This window comes from Lissotriton vulgaris, chromosome 8, assembly GCF_964263255.1.
Source record: "Lissotriton vulgaris chromosome 8, aLisVul1.2, whole genome shotgun sequence".
Lineage (NCBI taxonomy): Eukaryota > Metazoa > Chordata > Amphibia > Caudata > Salamandridae > Lissotriton > Lissotriton vulgaris.
In genome coordinates, this window is record NC_141696.1 from 223128163 (window position 1) to 223142987 (window position 14825).

A 14825-nucleotide genomic window follows, 5' to 3' on the forward strand; every position below is an offset into this window, starting at 1 on the left:
TTCAAACCCCAATTATTCAGCCGACTGCGATAGAATGCTGCAACAAGTCACATGCGAAATAGAACACACAGAGTGGCGCCTTTCATTAACACTGAGTTTGCCAAGTATCTCAATTATGGATACAGATACCCCTGTCATGTCCAACTCACCAGTTCTGTCCACTGCCACAGATTTGCCTCCAGCTCAAGCGAATATAGCCCCACAGAGAAAAGGCAAGTTGGGGAAGATAGGGAAGGCGAAAATGAAAGGGACAGGTGGAAAACAGGCACCCTTAAGGGCGCAAAACACGCAGAGCATCATCCAGAGCTAATCCAAAGTAATACACTAGGGAGTGAAGTTTTGGTTGAAAGCAGTAACAAATCCTCTGAGCCCCCGGGCTGGGTATCGCCATTGATATTAGAGCTTAAATCTCATATGGAACAGCTTATTAAATTAGAAATTAGAGATGCAATGAAAAGTATTACCAAATTAAAGCTCTGCATGGAGGCACGGGGAACTAAAATTGGTGCTGCTCTGAATTCTATTGACACTATTAAACATACAAAAACACAGGTTACCCCGTCCTCCTCTGTGCAGTATCCTTTACTTGAGGGTCCAAAGAACGAACCCAAAACGAATGTGCATATGAAGAATAATTGTTTCTCTGATACGAGTCAACCATCACGTAGCTCTAATAACAAAGTCTCCATCCCCTTTCCCCTGTCAATTTGCAGAAATCCAGGGCTGCAGAGTCTATCACAGTAATACCAGATGATCTCCAGATACCCGTAATAGAGTTAAATAAGGATAGGAACCAAATTATACCGAATTTAAGACAGTCAATGACTGTTCATCCTTGCATTGACTTGCCTCCGGCTTCAACACCCTATGTGGTAATACTAGCTGCCGTGCCACCACTAGAATCTGGTCGCGAGGAAACATGTTGATTTAAAAAATAAAATCACCTACTGGCTGAATAAAATAGCCCACTCCCCATCTCAGTACACACTGAAACTCTATTCAGCCGGAGAGTCAGTTGGCTTGGGCATAGACCTAAAGACATTCCAGGGGATTGTGTTCTGATCAATTTTAGAGATAGAAGGGTGGTTGAACACATTTTTAAATGGGGCTCTTCAACATCGGTTGGGGGTATTCAGACCGTACCCTTGGGCTATTTCTATCCACAGAGTCTTCTACTTGATAGAGTGGGTAGTGTTTACAACAAATGGGAACTGCGTGCACAGAGTAGGTTTCTGTCACATATAAGTCACGATCGGGGCCAAAGAGCACAATTCAATATCCCAGTAAGCAACCTATATAGTCCCTTGGACCTGGTCGATTGACTACCACCGATGAATAAAAATTTGAATTTGGTAAACAATTTTTTTTAAAATTCCCATTCCCCAGAAGGACCCAAAATTAGAGACCAAATTCATGAAAATCCCTTGGAGACTAATTTCTCGGAAGTTGTCGTTGGAGAACTTGCCACCCTTCCAGGTAATATAGATTCTACTACACAGGTTGAGGTAGGGCGACACGAGCAAATATCCTACCAGGCAGGGCACCAAGTCGGGCGTTCAGCACAGAATCTTAAGATCTTATCCTAGAATATAGCAGGGCTCAACTCAAAAATGGATCTTCCAGACTGGGGAGCCTATATAAATGCCCACGAGTTGTGCCTTTTTCAGGAGACATGGTCCAGGAAGGCTTTAAGAGAGTGGGCTATGTTGCATGCCACATTCCAGCTGTTCAGGGCCCTAGGGGGAGACCCTCTGGTGGTCTTTGTATCTGGGGTGATATCTATTTAAGCTGTAATATTAAAGTGTTGGATACATCATCCCCAGATATTTAGTGCATTCTTCTCACATTTTCCAATAATCTAAAAATTGCTATTATCAATGTTAATTCACGCCCAGTGAAACAGGGGCTGACATTGCAGACTTTAGACTGCCTTGCAATATTCTTACAGGCTTTGCCCGAATCACCATACAGAATTATTGGGGGCGATTTCAACTGCCACTTTGAACCGTTAAACGGTTTGAGTACTACTATCACTAGTGAGGAGGATTCGGCCTGGTCAATCCCTGAATGTAATACTTATCAGGTAAGAGGCTGGACACCCTTAGTCTTGCAAATGAACTCACTTATTCTTACCAATTAGCTAAGGCATGTAATGGTCGGTTTGGCATAGATCGGTAGATTTTGCAGTTAATTCTCGCTGTGAAAGGGACCATAACCCACTAGTCTTAGAAATACCACTGCCACAGTCGGGGCAAAATCAGAATCTAATTGCACAATCTCCCCCAGACTTGGTAGCAACAGAAGGAGGAAGAAGAGTACGGTGGGGAACATTTGTGCAGTCACCGGAAAAAGTAGCTGCCCTATACAAACAAATTATTCCTTATTTGGAATTTGCCTTTGGAACGTCAGCAAATGACCAAGACATAGACTCTTATCAGGAACTAAGTAAGAATCATCAGGAAATCATCTCTAAACTTGGCGAGTTTTTTTACAATGGAGAATCCATTTTTCGGCCAAACCCTAAAAGTAGTCATTCCTGGTATGATAAAACATGTAGGGCAGCTAAGAGCGCACTAGTGAAAGCGGTTTAAGATAAGGATATTCAACGTACCAAAGAAACTAGGGTTGTATACAAAAAAAACTGTAGGTGAAGCAAAGCTAGCATGGGAGTCGGAGAAATGGGAAGCAATAAAATTGGCACTAGATAACAGAGACCAGAGAGGCTTTTGGAACCTAGTGAGAACTGGGAAGTCCGAAGGCAACTCAGCAATTGAACCGAATTTGGGGGAGGAAGTCTGGCGTTACATTTTCAAACTTTATACTCCACATCTGTAGAAGAAGTTATATCAGTTAAGGATTTAATATCTTATAATACTTCCCAGGATACTAGACCCCCCTCCTTGTACTATAAAGGAGGTTAATGCAGTACTCACTAAAATGCTTCCAGCGAAAGCGCCAGGTCTGGATAAAATCCCTGGTGACTTATTTAAAAATGAGGAGTCTGTGTGGGCACCCTATTTTTGCGTATTATTTAATGCCATCCTACAAGGGATGACTTTACTAATGACCTGGGCAGGTGCAGAAATCCTTCCAATTTATAAAAAGGGCTCCCCACTAAATCTGGTGAATTATCGCCCTATAAGTTTAATCGATGATACCCTAAAGCTATTTTAAAATGTTCTCCTGGGTCGCTTGCAGTCATGATTGATAAAAACAACATCTTAACACCTTTACAAGCTGGTTTTAGAAGTAAAATCTCAACTATTGACGGGATTTACAGAATGCAAATGATCCATTGGAAAACAGTGATCTTGGAGGGTGGCAGCTTAAATCTAACCTTTGTGGATCTTAAATCTGCATTCGATATGGTGCAGCGCCACCAGCTATGGGACATTCTCCACAATATGGGAGTTCCAGTGTATTTATGCCAGGAGATGAAGCGTTTGCACCAGGATACGTATGGAAGAATACGATTTGGTTAAGAAAGGGGAATTGACAGCCCCCTTTCCAGTAGAGAAAGGGGTGAGACAGGGCTGTGTGCTTGCACCGACCCTGTTCTCCCTCTTTTTAAATGGTCTAATTGAGACTCTGCTGGCTAGAAAATATATAGACTCGCCAAGGTTGGCGAACTGTAAAATTCCTGCATTAATGTTTGCAGATGATGCGCTGCTACTCTCCAGGACCCCAATGCGTATGCAGAGGGTGTTGGAGGAGTTCAGTAAATTCTGTAAGAACAGGAACTTGGAGGTTAACCTTCAAAAAACGAAATATATGTTTTTTCACGCAATTACCAACAACTGCCCACAGACCCAAATGGAAGGGAAGCCGCTAGAAAGGGTGTCCACCTTTGAATACCTGGGTCTTACTCTTAATGACAAGATGGAGTGGAGGACCCAGGTAAACAAAGCAAATCTGAAACTCACACAATCGATTGGGGCTATTTTAAAAGTATACAAAAAAATGCACCCAAAAAGTGGTAGGGCCTCCTGCAGAAATTTACAAAATCTAGGCTAGGGGAGCCTCACTTTATGGTGCTGAGCTTTGGGGCTTTTTCCCCTCAAAAGTTCTATCCTTAACTGAGAACAGCTTTTTACGCCAACTCTTAAATTTACCCAAAAGTACACCACTAACCCCATTGAGGATGGATATGGGGATTAGCCCCATTAGTGATGTAACTGCCTCCTGTCCGCTTTTATTTTGGTGCCGCTTGTGGAGTACGCCCGAGCTATTACCCTATAGGGAGGAACTGAAGGATGGAATGTCTATCTTGGGAGCAGGGAATATCCCTTGGTTGGCCTCCATTCGCAATACATTTTATGCAATGGGAAGGCCACACATGTGGTTAATGCCTGAGGAGACTTGCTGCTCTATTTAAAAAAAATCCCTTCAGTTCGCCATTAAAGAATATACTTTAGTACAGCTCTTGCAGAGCACTAACTCTTGCACTTTGACCTCTAGGTTTCTGGATGTCAAACTGCAATATAAGCTTGAACCAGTGCTCGATATGATCCAACCACTTCTAGTTAAGAAATTGTTTTTGCAATTTAGACATGGTGTACTTCCCTTCGAGCCTTCACAAATAAATGGAAGGGTAGCCTAAATTTGGATTGTCCAGGGTGTATGCTGACAGAAGAGTCCGATCTTCATGTTCTTCTTTTTTGCCCTGCTTATAGAAGTTCAAGGTCTAAATGGGGACTCAGGTTGTGTAGAAAAATGGGAATAAGAGATCACACTGAGGCTTATAGGTTACTAAAATATGAGTTACACCCACTGTTTGTTTTTGCAACTTCAAGATTCTTGCTTGCAACGTGGCATAGGCATAGAGCTATTATAGAGAAACAAAGCTCGGGGTTAACTCCAAGTGCGCCCACGCAATAAGTTTTTTTTTTTCAGAACCAATTTTTATTGATAAGTCAAATATGATTGCAAGATATCCACAGTACTCCGAACACCGGAGGGGCTGTGAGCATAAAATAAGAAAGAAAAACATAGCAATCAATACAGTAAGCAGGATCAGCGTTTTACTTTAAACTACCCATATCCCCCCAACCCTGGAACGCCACCCCCTCCCGGGTCCCACCCTAGCCCTGTTCACGGCGGTCAGCTTGATCCAAGCTAATTAGTTAATGCAAGCGTTATAGTACACTCGCGCCCTCACCCTGGTTCTCAGGACAATATGTCTTCAGTTGCATCCTGTCGCGGCGGCGGCTCCAGCCACAGCCCCCTGTAGTCCGCCCACCTCTTCCAGATTTTATAGTGCTTTCTAGGGCAGCTGCGGGCTTCAAACACTGGACTCTCCAGCCCCATGTAGTAGTCCAATCCCCGTTTCCATACCTCTATCGGGGGAGCCCTAGGGTCCTTCCAGGCGTGGGCCACATCTCTCTTGGCCACCGTAAGATCCAGGAGTAATATGTGTCTTTTGTATATGTTACCACCCACCTGTTCCAGGACATGCAGGAGGACCAGCTGCGACGTAAGCGGGAGCCGCCAACCCAGTACCTCATCCAGGCAGTGCCATACACGCCTCCAGTACCTCTCCAGTGCCCCACAAGACCACACTGTATGAAAGAACGTGCCCACTTCCCTGCCACACCTCAGACATTCGGGGGAGGCAATCAATCCGGCTCGCCACAGCCTCTCTCTCGTGTAGTAAGCCCTGTGCAGGTATTTAAAGGGGATAAAGCGCAGCGGTACGGCTATGGCCGCCTCCCTCGGGGCCGCGAGGGCCTCCCTCCATGTCGATTTCTACAACATCCCGCTCCCAGGTAGACCGCAAGCCGTCTGGGGAGGAGGAACAGTGGGTAACCAGTGACTGGTAGATGCAGGATATTTTCTTTTCTATCAATTCTCCCATAAATATCTTGGCTTCTAACGGACTGAACTCTGGCAGGGAGTCCAGTCCCTCCAGGGCAGGGGAGATAGCGTGGCGGAATAGCAGGTATCGGAAGAACTGGGTATGCGGCATATCGTATTCATCTCTCAGTTCCTGAAAGGATTTAAGGGTTGTGCCCCTCATGACATGCCCCAGCGCTGAGATCCCTATCGCGTCCCAGCCGCGAAATCCCTGCAAAATCGACAGGGCCGGCAGGCGGCCATTCTGCCACAGCGGGGTCTCCCCGGTCAGCCTATTCCACCATCCCATACGCCTGAGGGCCCGACGCCAAACCTGGAACACCACCTGCGTGACCACTGGGAGCCTCCTCCTCTTTCCCGCCGAATACAATATCGTGTGCAAAGTATCTGGCTCCATTAAATAGCGCTCCAGGGCGTACGCCGGGTCGCCCCGATCCCCATACCACCATTCGTTGAGTATTAGTAAATGGGACGCTTGATAGTAGGATAGGATGTCCGAGGATGCTAGGCCACCACAGTACGTTGAAAGGAAACAGGTGCGAAGGGCCACGTGTACAGCCCCCCCTGAACAGAGAAAGAGGCCCAGCGCAGAGTTAACCTGGCGGAACCATTGCGGCGTGATAGGATAGGGGTGGTTCTGCAGTTGGTAAAGCAGACGAGGGAGAGCCACCATCTTAAAGATGGCCGACCCCCACGCAATAAGTTAGCTGCTAATTTTAAATTTGTACATCTCCCATGAAGAAAACAGGAATGGAAAGTCGCTCCTTATTATTAGACTTTTTAATGTTCTTATTGTTTTTAACACTATTTATTCCTATGGCTTTTTAATTGATTTTAATTATGTGTATATATGCCCAGTTTCTGCTTTGAACTTAATGCTATCTATTACTGTGATATATCCGCTTTTTCGGTTAGAATGCATATTGTATATCTGCTATTAACAGCTCTGTAGTCCTTAATTATATCGGAGTCAGTTTCAACACAACCAAAGCAATGTGCAATTGTTATTCGGCGTTGTGTATGTTTTTATATATTTGTGCTTTTATGGCATTTTGCCGAAATAAAGATCTTTTTGACTTTGACTTGACTTAATTGATTCTGAATGTTGTGTAGCAGTGCTTTCGATACATAAACAACAAAATGAACAGGAGCACTTGCCGTACTGACTAGAAGAACAGTAGAATTCTCAAAAAGTTGGGAAGCAGGGAGAGCAGAACAAAACAGCATTATACTTTTATGCACTCAGACTTCTGAAGATTCTATTGAATTAAATTGATTCAAACAACTCACCTTGGAATTCTTGGATTCCAGCTATCTTGGGGGCATCCAGTAGCCAGTCTGTAAGTGTCTGATTTCTAAATGCAATACTTCTGAACTGTTTGCCACCATTGACATTCCAGGTCCCAGCACAGACCCGAAGTTTTTTGGGTTTGGAATACTTTGAGTAATTCTCACACATACTTTTCAATACTCTTGGAGATGCTATGAAAGAAAAGTAATGTCTCAATATATGCACCTGTCATTTCAACCATGGAATAATTTATAAAGAACGCATCACTGTACATGCAAACAGTGCATTAAGCTTTAGAGATTGCATTTTATATATTTTTTTTACAGTAAACAGCTGAGCTTAACATGATTCCAATCACCTCTGCAGTTTCCAATTCCATAATTCTTTACCATGTAGCAACGTTTTCCCTTTTTATCATCCCTTTGGCACCCAAATAATCTATGACATGGTTTCTAGCCTAAGGCAAGGGCAACGGCAGAAAGAACTATATGACAATATTAATTTGCGTCTTACTTTATGAAATAACACTTCATTTGACACATTGGCCATAAACATAAAAGATGTATTATTTAATAAAAAGTGCGAGTGTGTCCTCGTAAGTAAATGGCAAGTAACTGCTTTACAATAGAATGAGAGTATTGGGCAATGAAAACAGTCACTCACTAGTTACAAATGTATTCCTTTTCCATTCAACTATAGACTAAAGAAATGGTCAGTGACCACGAAAAAAAGGAACCAGTGAATGACAATCCCAACAGGTTTCAGTTTTGTATAGCCAAGCATGGAGGTGTATTTACACAGATTGACAAACACAGACAGTTAAGCTATCATATACAAAGCAACAAATCGGCTCATGAAAACAACGGAATGGGAGAACATTTATCAAGTGGCAACACACACAAACACAAATATTCATATAAGTTAAGAGAGCAGTAACTTAAAAATACCAAACGCACCCCCTACCAATACAGCAAACATTTCATGCAATACAAAATAAAATATACATTTAGTATTTTGAGTTTGCAATTACTTTGTTTCGCTTCCTTCAATGCGGATAATGGGACTATGCTGGAAGCTGACATTTTGTTTCAACATTAGATATACATTTGATAAAAAAATGTTCTGTATATTCTGCCCAAAATGTGCCTTGCCTCCTCATAAGGACAATTACTAAGCCTAGCATATTACATTCAAAACCCCACCCCCCAGTATGCAACAGATCAACTAAACCAGAAAAGGATCTGGGAAAAGGCAATAGAAAACCATGTGGAATAACATAACCAGTAGAATATGGCCAATAATGAAGTGCCAAGCCATGTCTACCCTGGACCGGAAACAAGCTTCCGAGGACCGTTTCTGGCATTTCAGCCGCCTTCAGCACGGCTTGATTGAATCCAGTGGCAAAGTGAGCAAGGGACTCACGTCTGAGCATACCCTTCCACACTTATGGCGGCCAAAAGCGGTACATCATCACCGTCCATCACCACCCCCTTTTGTACCACTTTCTGGGGACTGTACTGTGCCATAGGGATGTCTGCGTCTGCTGTGCGTTGAGGTTTTGTGAGGTGGCCTCCATGTTCGCTTGCTGGGCCTTGTCCGCCTACACGCGCGTTTCAATGATTCCCGAACACATATGGTCCCATCCACTTCAACCCAACTAGACAATATGGAGAAGTCTTGATCAATATCCTCACCATAGCTGAGGAAAATGGAACCATAGACACCAAAACTAAAAAATTTCTAACTCCTGTCAACTCTAGTACTCCAAGCATGTATATGCTGCCGAAGGTTCATAAAAACATCACTCAACCCCCGTTTAGACCTATCGTGTCTACGCGTGGCAGCATCCATGAGAACACAGGCAAATTCATTGATCGATATCTCCAACCTCTAATCCAGCAATCTCGGACCTACATAAGGGACACTACACACTTCTTACAGAAGATCATTGACATCCGATTTGATGAAGACGATACCATCTATCTGTGTTCCATTGACGTTAAATCCTTATACACGAGCATCCCTCATGATCTTGGTATGGAAGCAGTGGAAAACATCCTACTACACTCTGATCTTTCTAATGGCTTCCAAATTTTTTTGATGCAACTGATGCATTTCACTCTGTACCAGAGTTATTTTTCTTGGAACGACCAATGCTATGCACAGTTTTCCGGGACTTCCATGGGCAATTGTGCTGCTCCTGTCTATGCCAACGCATTCATGATTTATTTTGAGGAGAACCATATCTTGAATCAGACACCTTGGACCACACATGCCATGGCATTCTTGCGATACATTGATGACATTTTCGTGTTATGGAAAGGAGATCATGAATCTCTGGTCAAAGCAGTAACGGATTTGAATCACATCAATGACCGTATACAATTCACTTATGAAATCAATCAAAATTACATCACATTTCTTGATGTGCGAGTGACAAGGGTTCTAGATCACTTGGAGACTGATCTTTACAGGAAACACACAGACAAGAACAACACCCTTCACTACAATTCTTACCATCAAAAATCACTCAAAAATCATCTCCCATTTTCACAACTTCTCCGTGTTAAACGGATTGCATCTGACACCAACAAATACGAGGAACAAGCTTCCAACATGTTGATACGCTTTGCCAAAAGGGGGTATCCTCAAACCATCTTGGCCCACGCCAAAGAACGTTGCGACAGGATCAAACGGGATGACGCACTAGCAACACAACAAAAAAGTGAAAAGAGAAGACCTGTAGTCGTATCTAAATACTCTGAGGCCTCTAGGGCTTACAAAACAGCTATCTTGAAACACTGGCCAATCATCAGCCGAGAACAGGACTTCAATGGAATCTTTAGTGAACAACCCTTATTCGCCTACAAAAGAGGAAATAATCTAAAGGAGCTTATAAAAAACCCCAAATCTACACCAAACATCAACTACAAAGGAAATCAACCTTGTTTGAATTGTCAGAACTGCAACAATATGATCAAAGGCCCCGTGTTAAAACACCCCATGAAGGGCACAGACGTGAAATTAAAATTGAATGCTACTTGTGACACTGAAAATGTTATATACATCATCAAATGCCCTTGTGGGCTGATGTACACTGGCAAAACCACACGTAAATTGAAAGTGAGAATAAATGAACACAAGAGCAATATAAGAACAGCCAACATCAAATCGAACCTGGCACTACATTTCAAGGAAAGTAGACACAACATCAGTCAGCTGAGGTTCGCTGCTGTAGAAGTGGTTAACAAGCGAGACGACAGAGACAACAACAATTTTTTACTGCAGCGTGAAAACCACTGGATTAAATTCCTTCAAACCATGAAACCATCTGGTCTCAACGATCGGATGGAGTTTCAATGTTATCTGTAGAGCAACTACTTTAACTGATGTGTTATTTATCATGTATTCACCATTGAACATTTTTTAATATGTTATTTTTCACTTATATTTTGTTTAGCTATAAGCTGGAAATACAGGGAGTGTGTTGATCACGTCTTGATGTCACCCGGTTCACATCTTTCACCCTTTCATACATTGACTGGGCACCACACTTCTATTCACCACTCTAATATGGCCGCCACACTTATAGTCCCTCTTCTATTTTTCTCGCCACTTTCGTTATACTTCCGCGTACACGGAACGCTTGGTTCCCAATCTGATAGCGAAGGGCGCATGCAGCAGGACGCTTGTTCTTGCTTCTAGTCTACCGTAAGTGCGTTTCAGACTCCGTTTAACGTTGATTTTCATGTGTGATTGATGTCTAAACTTGGGGAGATAACGGACCTTACTTTTGTTTACACGAAGCACGAATAAGTATGCGAGCTGTCACTTTCTTTTAGCGTTTAACTCACCCCGCACCATTTGGCATTCTGCTTGTATTCTACAACTTTATTTTCTCACTCAAACACGGGTAAACACGTTTTCCTCGGGTGCATTCGGGTCATTTTATATTTTGCGCACTTTATTTAGAATAGATATTCACTATAGTGGTAATTCATGTAGATACTTTTCTGCCGTCGTGGATCATACTTAGTTTATTTCATTATGTTTTAGGATTCCCCTGATGAAGGATCTAGTATCCGAAATGCATTGGGAAATGATGCCCATCCATACACTTTGATTTTGGATATATCTATGATGTGAAATTTCATTGATTCTGAAGAGAAATTAGTGGAATTAAACATGGAGAACATGATGATGAACTTGATTTAATTTTTTGATGACACTTGAAAGAATCTATCAAAGAAACTTGTTTGTTTCAACAGAGGTTGTGCGCTGAGAGTTGGCATCTACCCTAGGTGCCACCAACCATTCTGCTGGAGAACTCCCAGGCTGATATCTGCTTGCTACAAGAGACCCATCTGCTGGCCAAAGACTGTCCCAGAATACGTACCCCCAAGTTCCCCACGCAGCTTTTCTCCTCCAGCGCTTCCAAAACGGCAGGGGTGGCACTTCTGTTCTCCAAGGAGTTCAGGGGGGAGATTTTACATAAGGTGGCGGAACAGAAAGGGAGGCTTTTGGCATACAGGATTAGAGTGGGAGGCTTGGTGCTGAGTGTCGGCTCTATCTACGGCCCCAATGACCGTCAGGATCAATTCTTGCACAGGGCACTGGAGGACGTGGCATCCACCTCTGATAGGCACATAGTGTTGGGGGGAGATCTGAATCGGGTATTCGACGCGGCTCTAGACAGGTCTGTGCAACGGCGCCACCAGTTGGGAGAGCTTTCGGGCTCGGTTCGCACCCGGCTTGAGGAGCTGGACTTGCATGACATGTGGCGCCACCTCCACCCTACTACCCGCGCGTACTCTTACTACTCACACAAGTCCTATGCGCGGCTGGACCATCTGCTTGTGTCGGGCCCAATGCTCGTTTTAGCCTCGAATGCTGATATGGGGGTCCTCTCTCTTTCCGATCATGCGCCGGTGGAGGGTGCCTTCAATCTACCCCCGGTGGCTCGGCCGAGAGGGGTCTGGCGACTCCGGGACACACTATTGCACAGACGGTCGACGGTGGAACAGATTCGCGCGGCCATTGCGGACTTCCAGCGCGTAAACGATAATGGTGACACCTCCCGCGCGACGCAATGGGCGGCCCTCAAGGCTGTGCTCCGGGGCGAATTTATCGCTATCTCCTCGGCGGAGAATAGGGATCGACAGCTTAAAAGGGACGAGCTTACCCGGAAGGTGCGGGAACTGGAGCAGGTTCATTTTAGGAAGGGAGCCCCCAGAATCTGGAGGCAGCTGAAAGCCGCCAGGAAACTCTTGTCTGCCCTGGACATGGACCGGGCGGAGTACGCGATGCTTCGTCTGAAGCACAAGTACTATACCGGTGGCGACAGATGCGGACGACTCCTGGCCAACAAGCTCAGGGTGCAACACCAACAGCACCGAGTGAAGGAGCTGGTTAACCCGGCCGGAGGTTCTGTCACGGAAGACGAGCAAATTGCGGACGTTTTCCGTGGTTTTTACGCAGACCTCTACACTGGCGAGCCCCCTTCCACCCGGGCGGAGGCGGAATATCTGGAGTCAGTGCCGCTCCCGTCGTTAACGCCGGATCAGGCCCAGTATTTGGAACGGGAGATCCGTATCGAGGAGGTGGTCACGGCGATCTCCCGGCTCAAACCGGGCAAGGCCCCGGGCCCGGATGGCTTCATCCCTCTCTTTTATAAGACCTTCTGTCAGGAGCTGGCACCTCTGTTGACCCGCCTCTTCAACACATTCTCGGAGCCGGGTGCCATTCCCCCCGAATTTCTTCAGGCCACGGTCTCCGTGATCCCGAAACCGGGCAAGGACCGGACTGCCTGTGGGTTCTACCGTCCTATCTCGCAGCTGAACACGGACTTGAAAGTGTTCACCAGCATATTGGCAGCGCGCCTGGCACTACATCTGCCGGGCATGGTCGACTCGGATCAGGCAGGTTTTGTGCCCGGCAGGCAGACGGTGGACAACACAAAGAGGGTGACTCATATTCTTGAGAAGGCTTCCAGGATCGCCGGGGAAAGAATGCTCCTTTCCATAGACGCGGAGAAGGCTTTTGACAGGGTGCACTGGCCCTACCTGGAGAAGGTCTTGGGCAAGTTCGGGATAGGCGAGAAGTTCCGACACCTGATCTTCAACTGCTACCGATTTCCGTCCGCGGTGGACCGAGTGAACGGGGGTAGTTCCCGACCCTTTCCCATAGAACGGGGTACACAACAAGGATGTCCACTGTCCCCGCTGCTCTTTGCTCTTTATATGGAGCCGTTTGCTCAAAGGGTTCGGCAGAACCCCGATATCATCGGAGTCAAGATGGGCGAATTTCATCACGCAATTAGCCTATATGCAGATGACGTCATTTTGACGCTCGATGACCCACGGAGGTCGCTGCCGGCCTGCATAGCGGAATTGGACCTCTTCGCCGCGGTGGCGGGCTTTAAGGTGAACCTCGGGAAATCAGCTGCCCTCGACATTTCGCTCGCCAGCGCCACCAGGGTGGATTTGCAGAGGCTTTACCCTCTGAGTTGGTCCAGGGACCGGATTCCGTATCTGGGGATCCTGTTGGCACCCTCCCTCCCAGCGATGGTCACGGCCAATTATGCGGCTCTGAGCACGAAAATTAGAGAGGAACTGGGTCGGTGGGATAAGAGCACGTTGTCGCTGCTAGGCAGGGTGGCCGCAGTGAAGATGACCCTCCTGCCTCAGGTGCTATACCTGTTTAGGGCATTGCCGCTCCAGCCCCCCACAGGGTGGCTCGCGGAGACTCAATCGGCCATTGCACGGTTTGTGTGGCAGGGCCGTAGACCACGGATCAAAAGGAACATCGCTATGCTGGCGCCTGAATCTGGGGGGCTAGGGATACCAGATTTACGGAAATACTTCCAGGCCGCCCAACTTCGCTATCTGGTGGAATGGAGCCGGTGGGAGTCAGACAAACACTGGCTGTTCCAGGACCAGGCGGTTGTGGGCAGAACGCTACAGGAGGTGCCATTCTTGAGGCGGGCTCATCGACCCCCTAACCTCTACGCATCTCTTGTGACGCGTGTCCCACTTCGGGCGTGGGACTCGGTTGCCATTAGGCATGAATTCACTACCTTTCCCTCTCCCTTCACGCCGCTAATTGGCAATCCGGACTTCGGCCCGGGAACTGAGCCTGGCGCTTACGATCGCTGGCGGGCGGCCCGCTGTTGCACTTTGTATCACCTGTATGGCCCAGAGGGTGTCATCCCCTTCCAGGACCTACGGCGGGACTACGGCTTCCCTGAGACGGAGCGCATGAGGTATATGCAGGCGCGCCACTGGGCGCTACAACCCCAAGTGCGCGAAACGGCGGACCGGGAGATCACGGTGTACGAGCGCTGGTTAATCACTCGCACGTCGGACGCTAAACTTATCTCCGATTTGTACAAGATGTTGCAGCCCCCCCCCCCTTTCACATTCACAATCGGGAGCGCTGGGAACGGGAGCTCGGACGGGTGTTGAGTCACACAGAATGGGACCATATCTCTTACCGCTCACGCCACTCTGCCTATCACACGGGGCTCACGGAGACCTTCACCAAAATTTCGACCTATTTGTACCGCACCCCTGAGAAATTACATGAGATGGATAGGTCACTACCGGGTACGTGCTGGCGTAACTGTGGTCAAGCTGGCACGCTTACACACATACTGTGGGATTGTCCCCTTTTGGCTTCTTAC

The 14825-nt window shown here is 46.3% G+C and overlaps 1 protein-coding gene across 4 annotated transcripts in view; it reads right to left on the reverse strand.

The window, feature by feature from the left end:
• The window catches only part of SYNJ1 (synaptojanin 1), a 668969-nt gene that overhangs the window by 325717 nt on the left and 328427 nt on the right, over positions 1–14825 (reverse strand). For all 4 annotated transcript variants that reach the window (XM_086933999.1, XM_086933998.1, XM_086933997.1 and 1 more), the window contains one exon: positions 7144–7335. In XM_086933999.1, coding sequence (XP_086790125.1) covers positions 7144–7335 — 192 coding nt within the window. The remainder of the gene's footprint in view (positions 1–7143; positions 7336–14825) is intronic.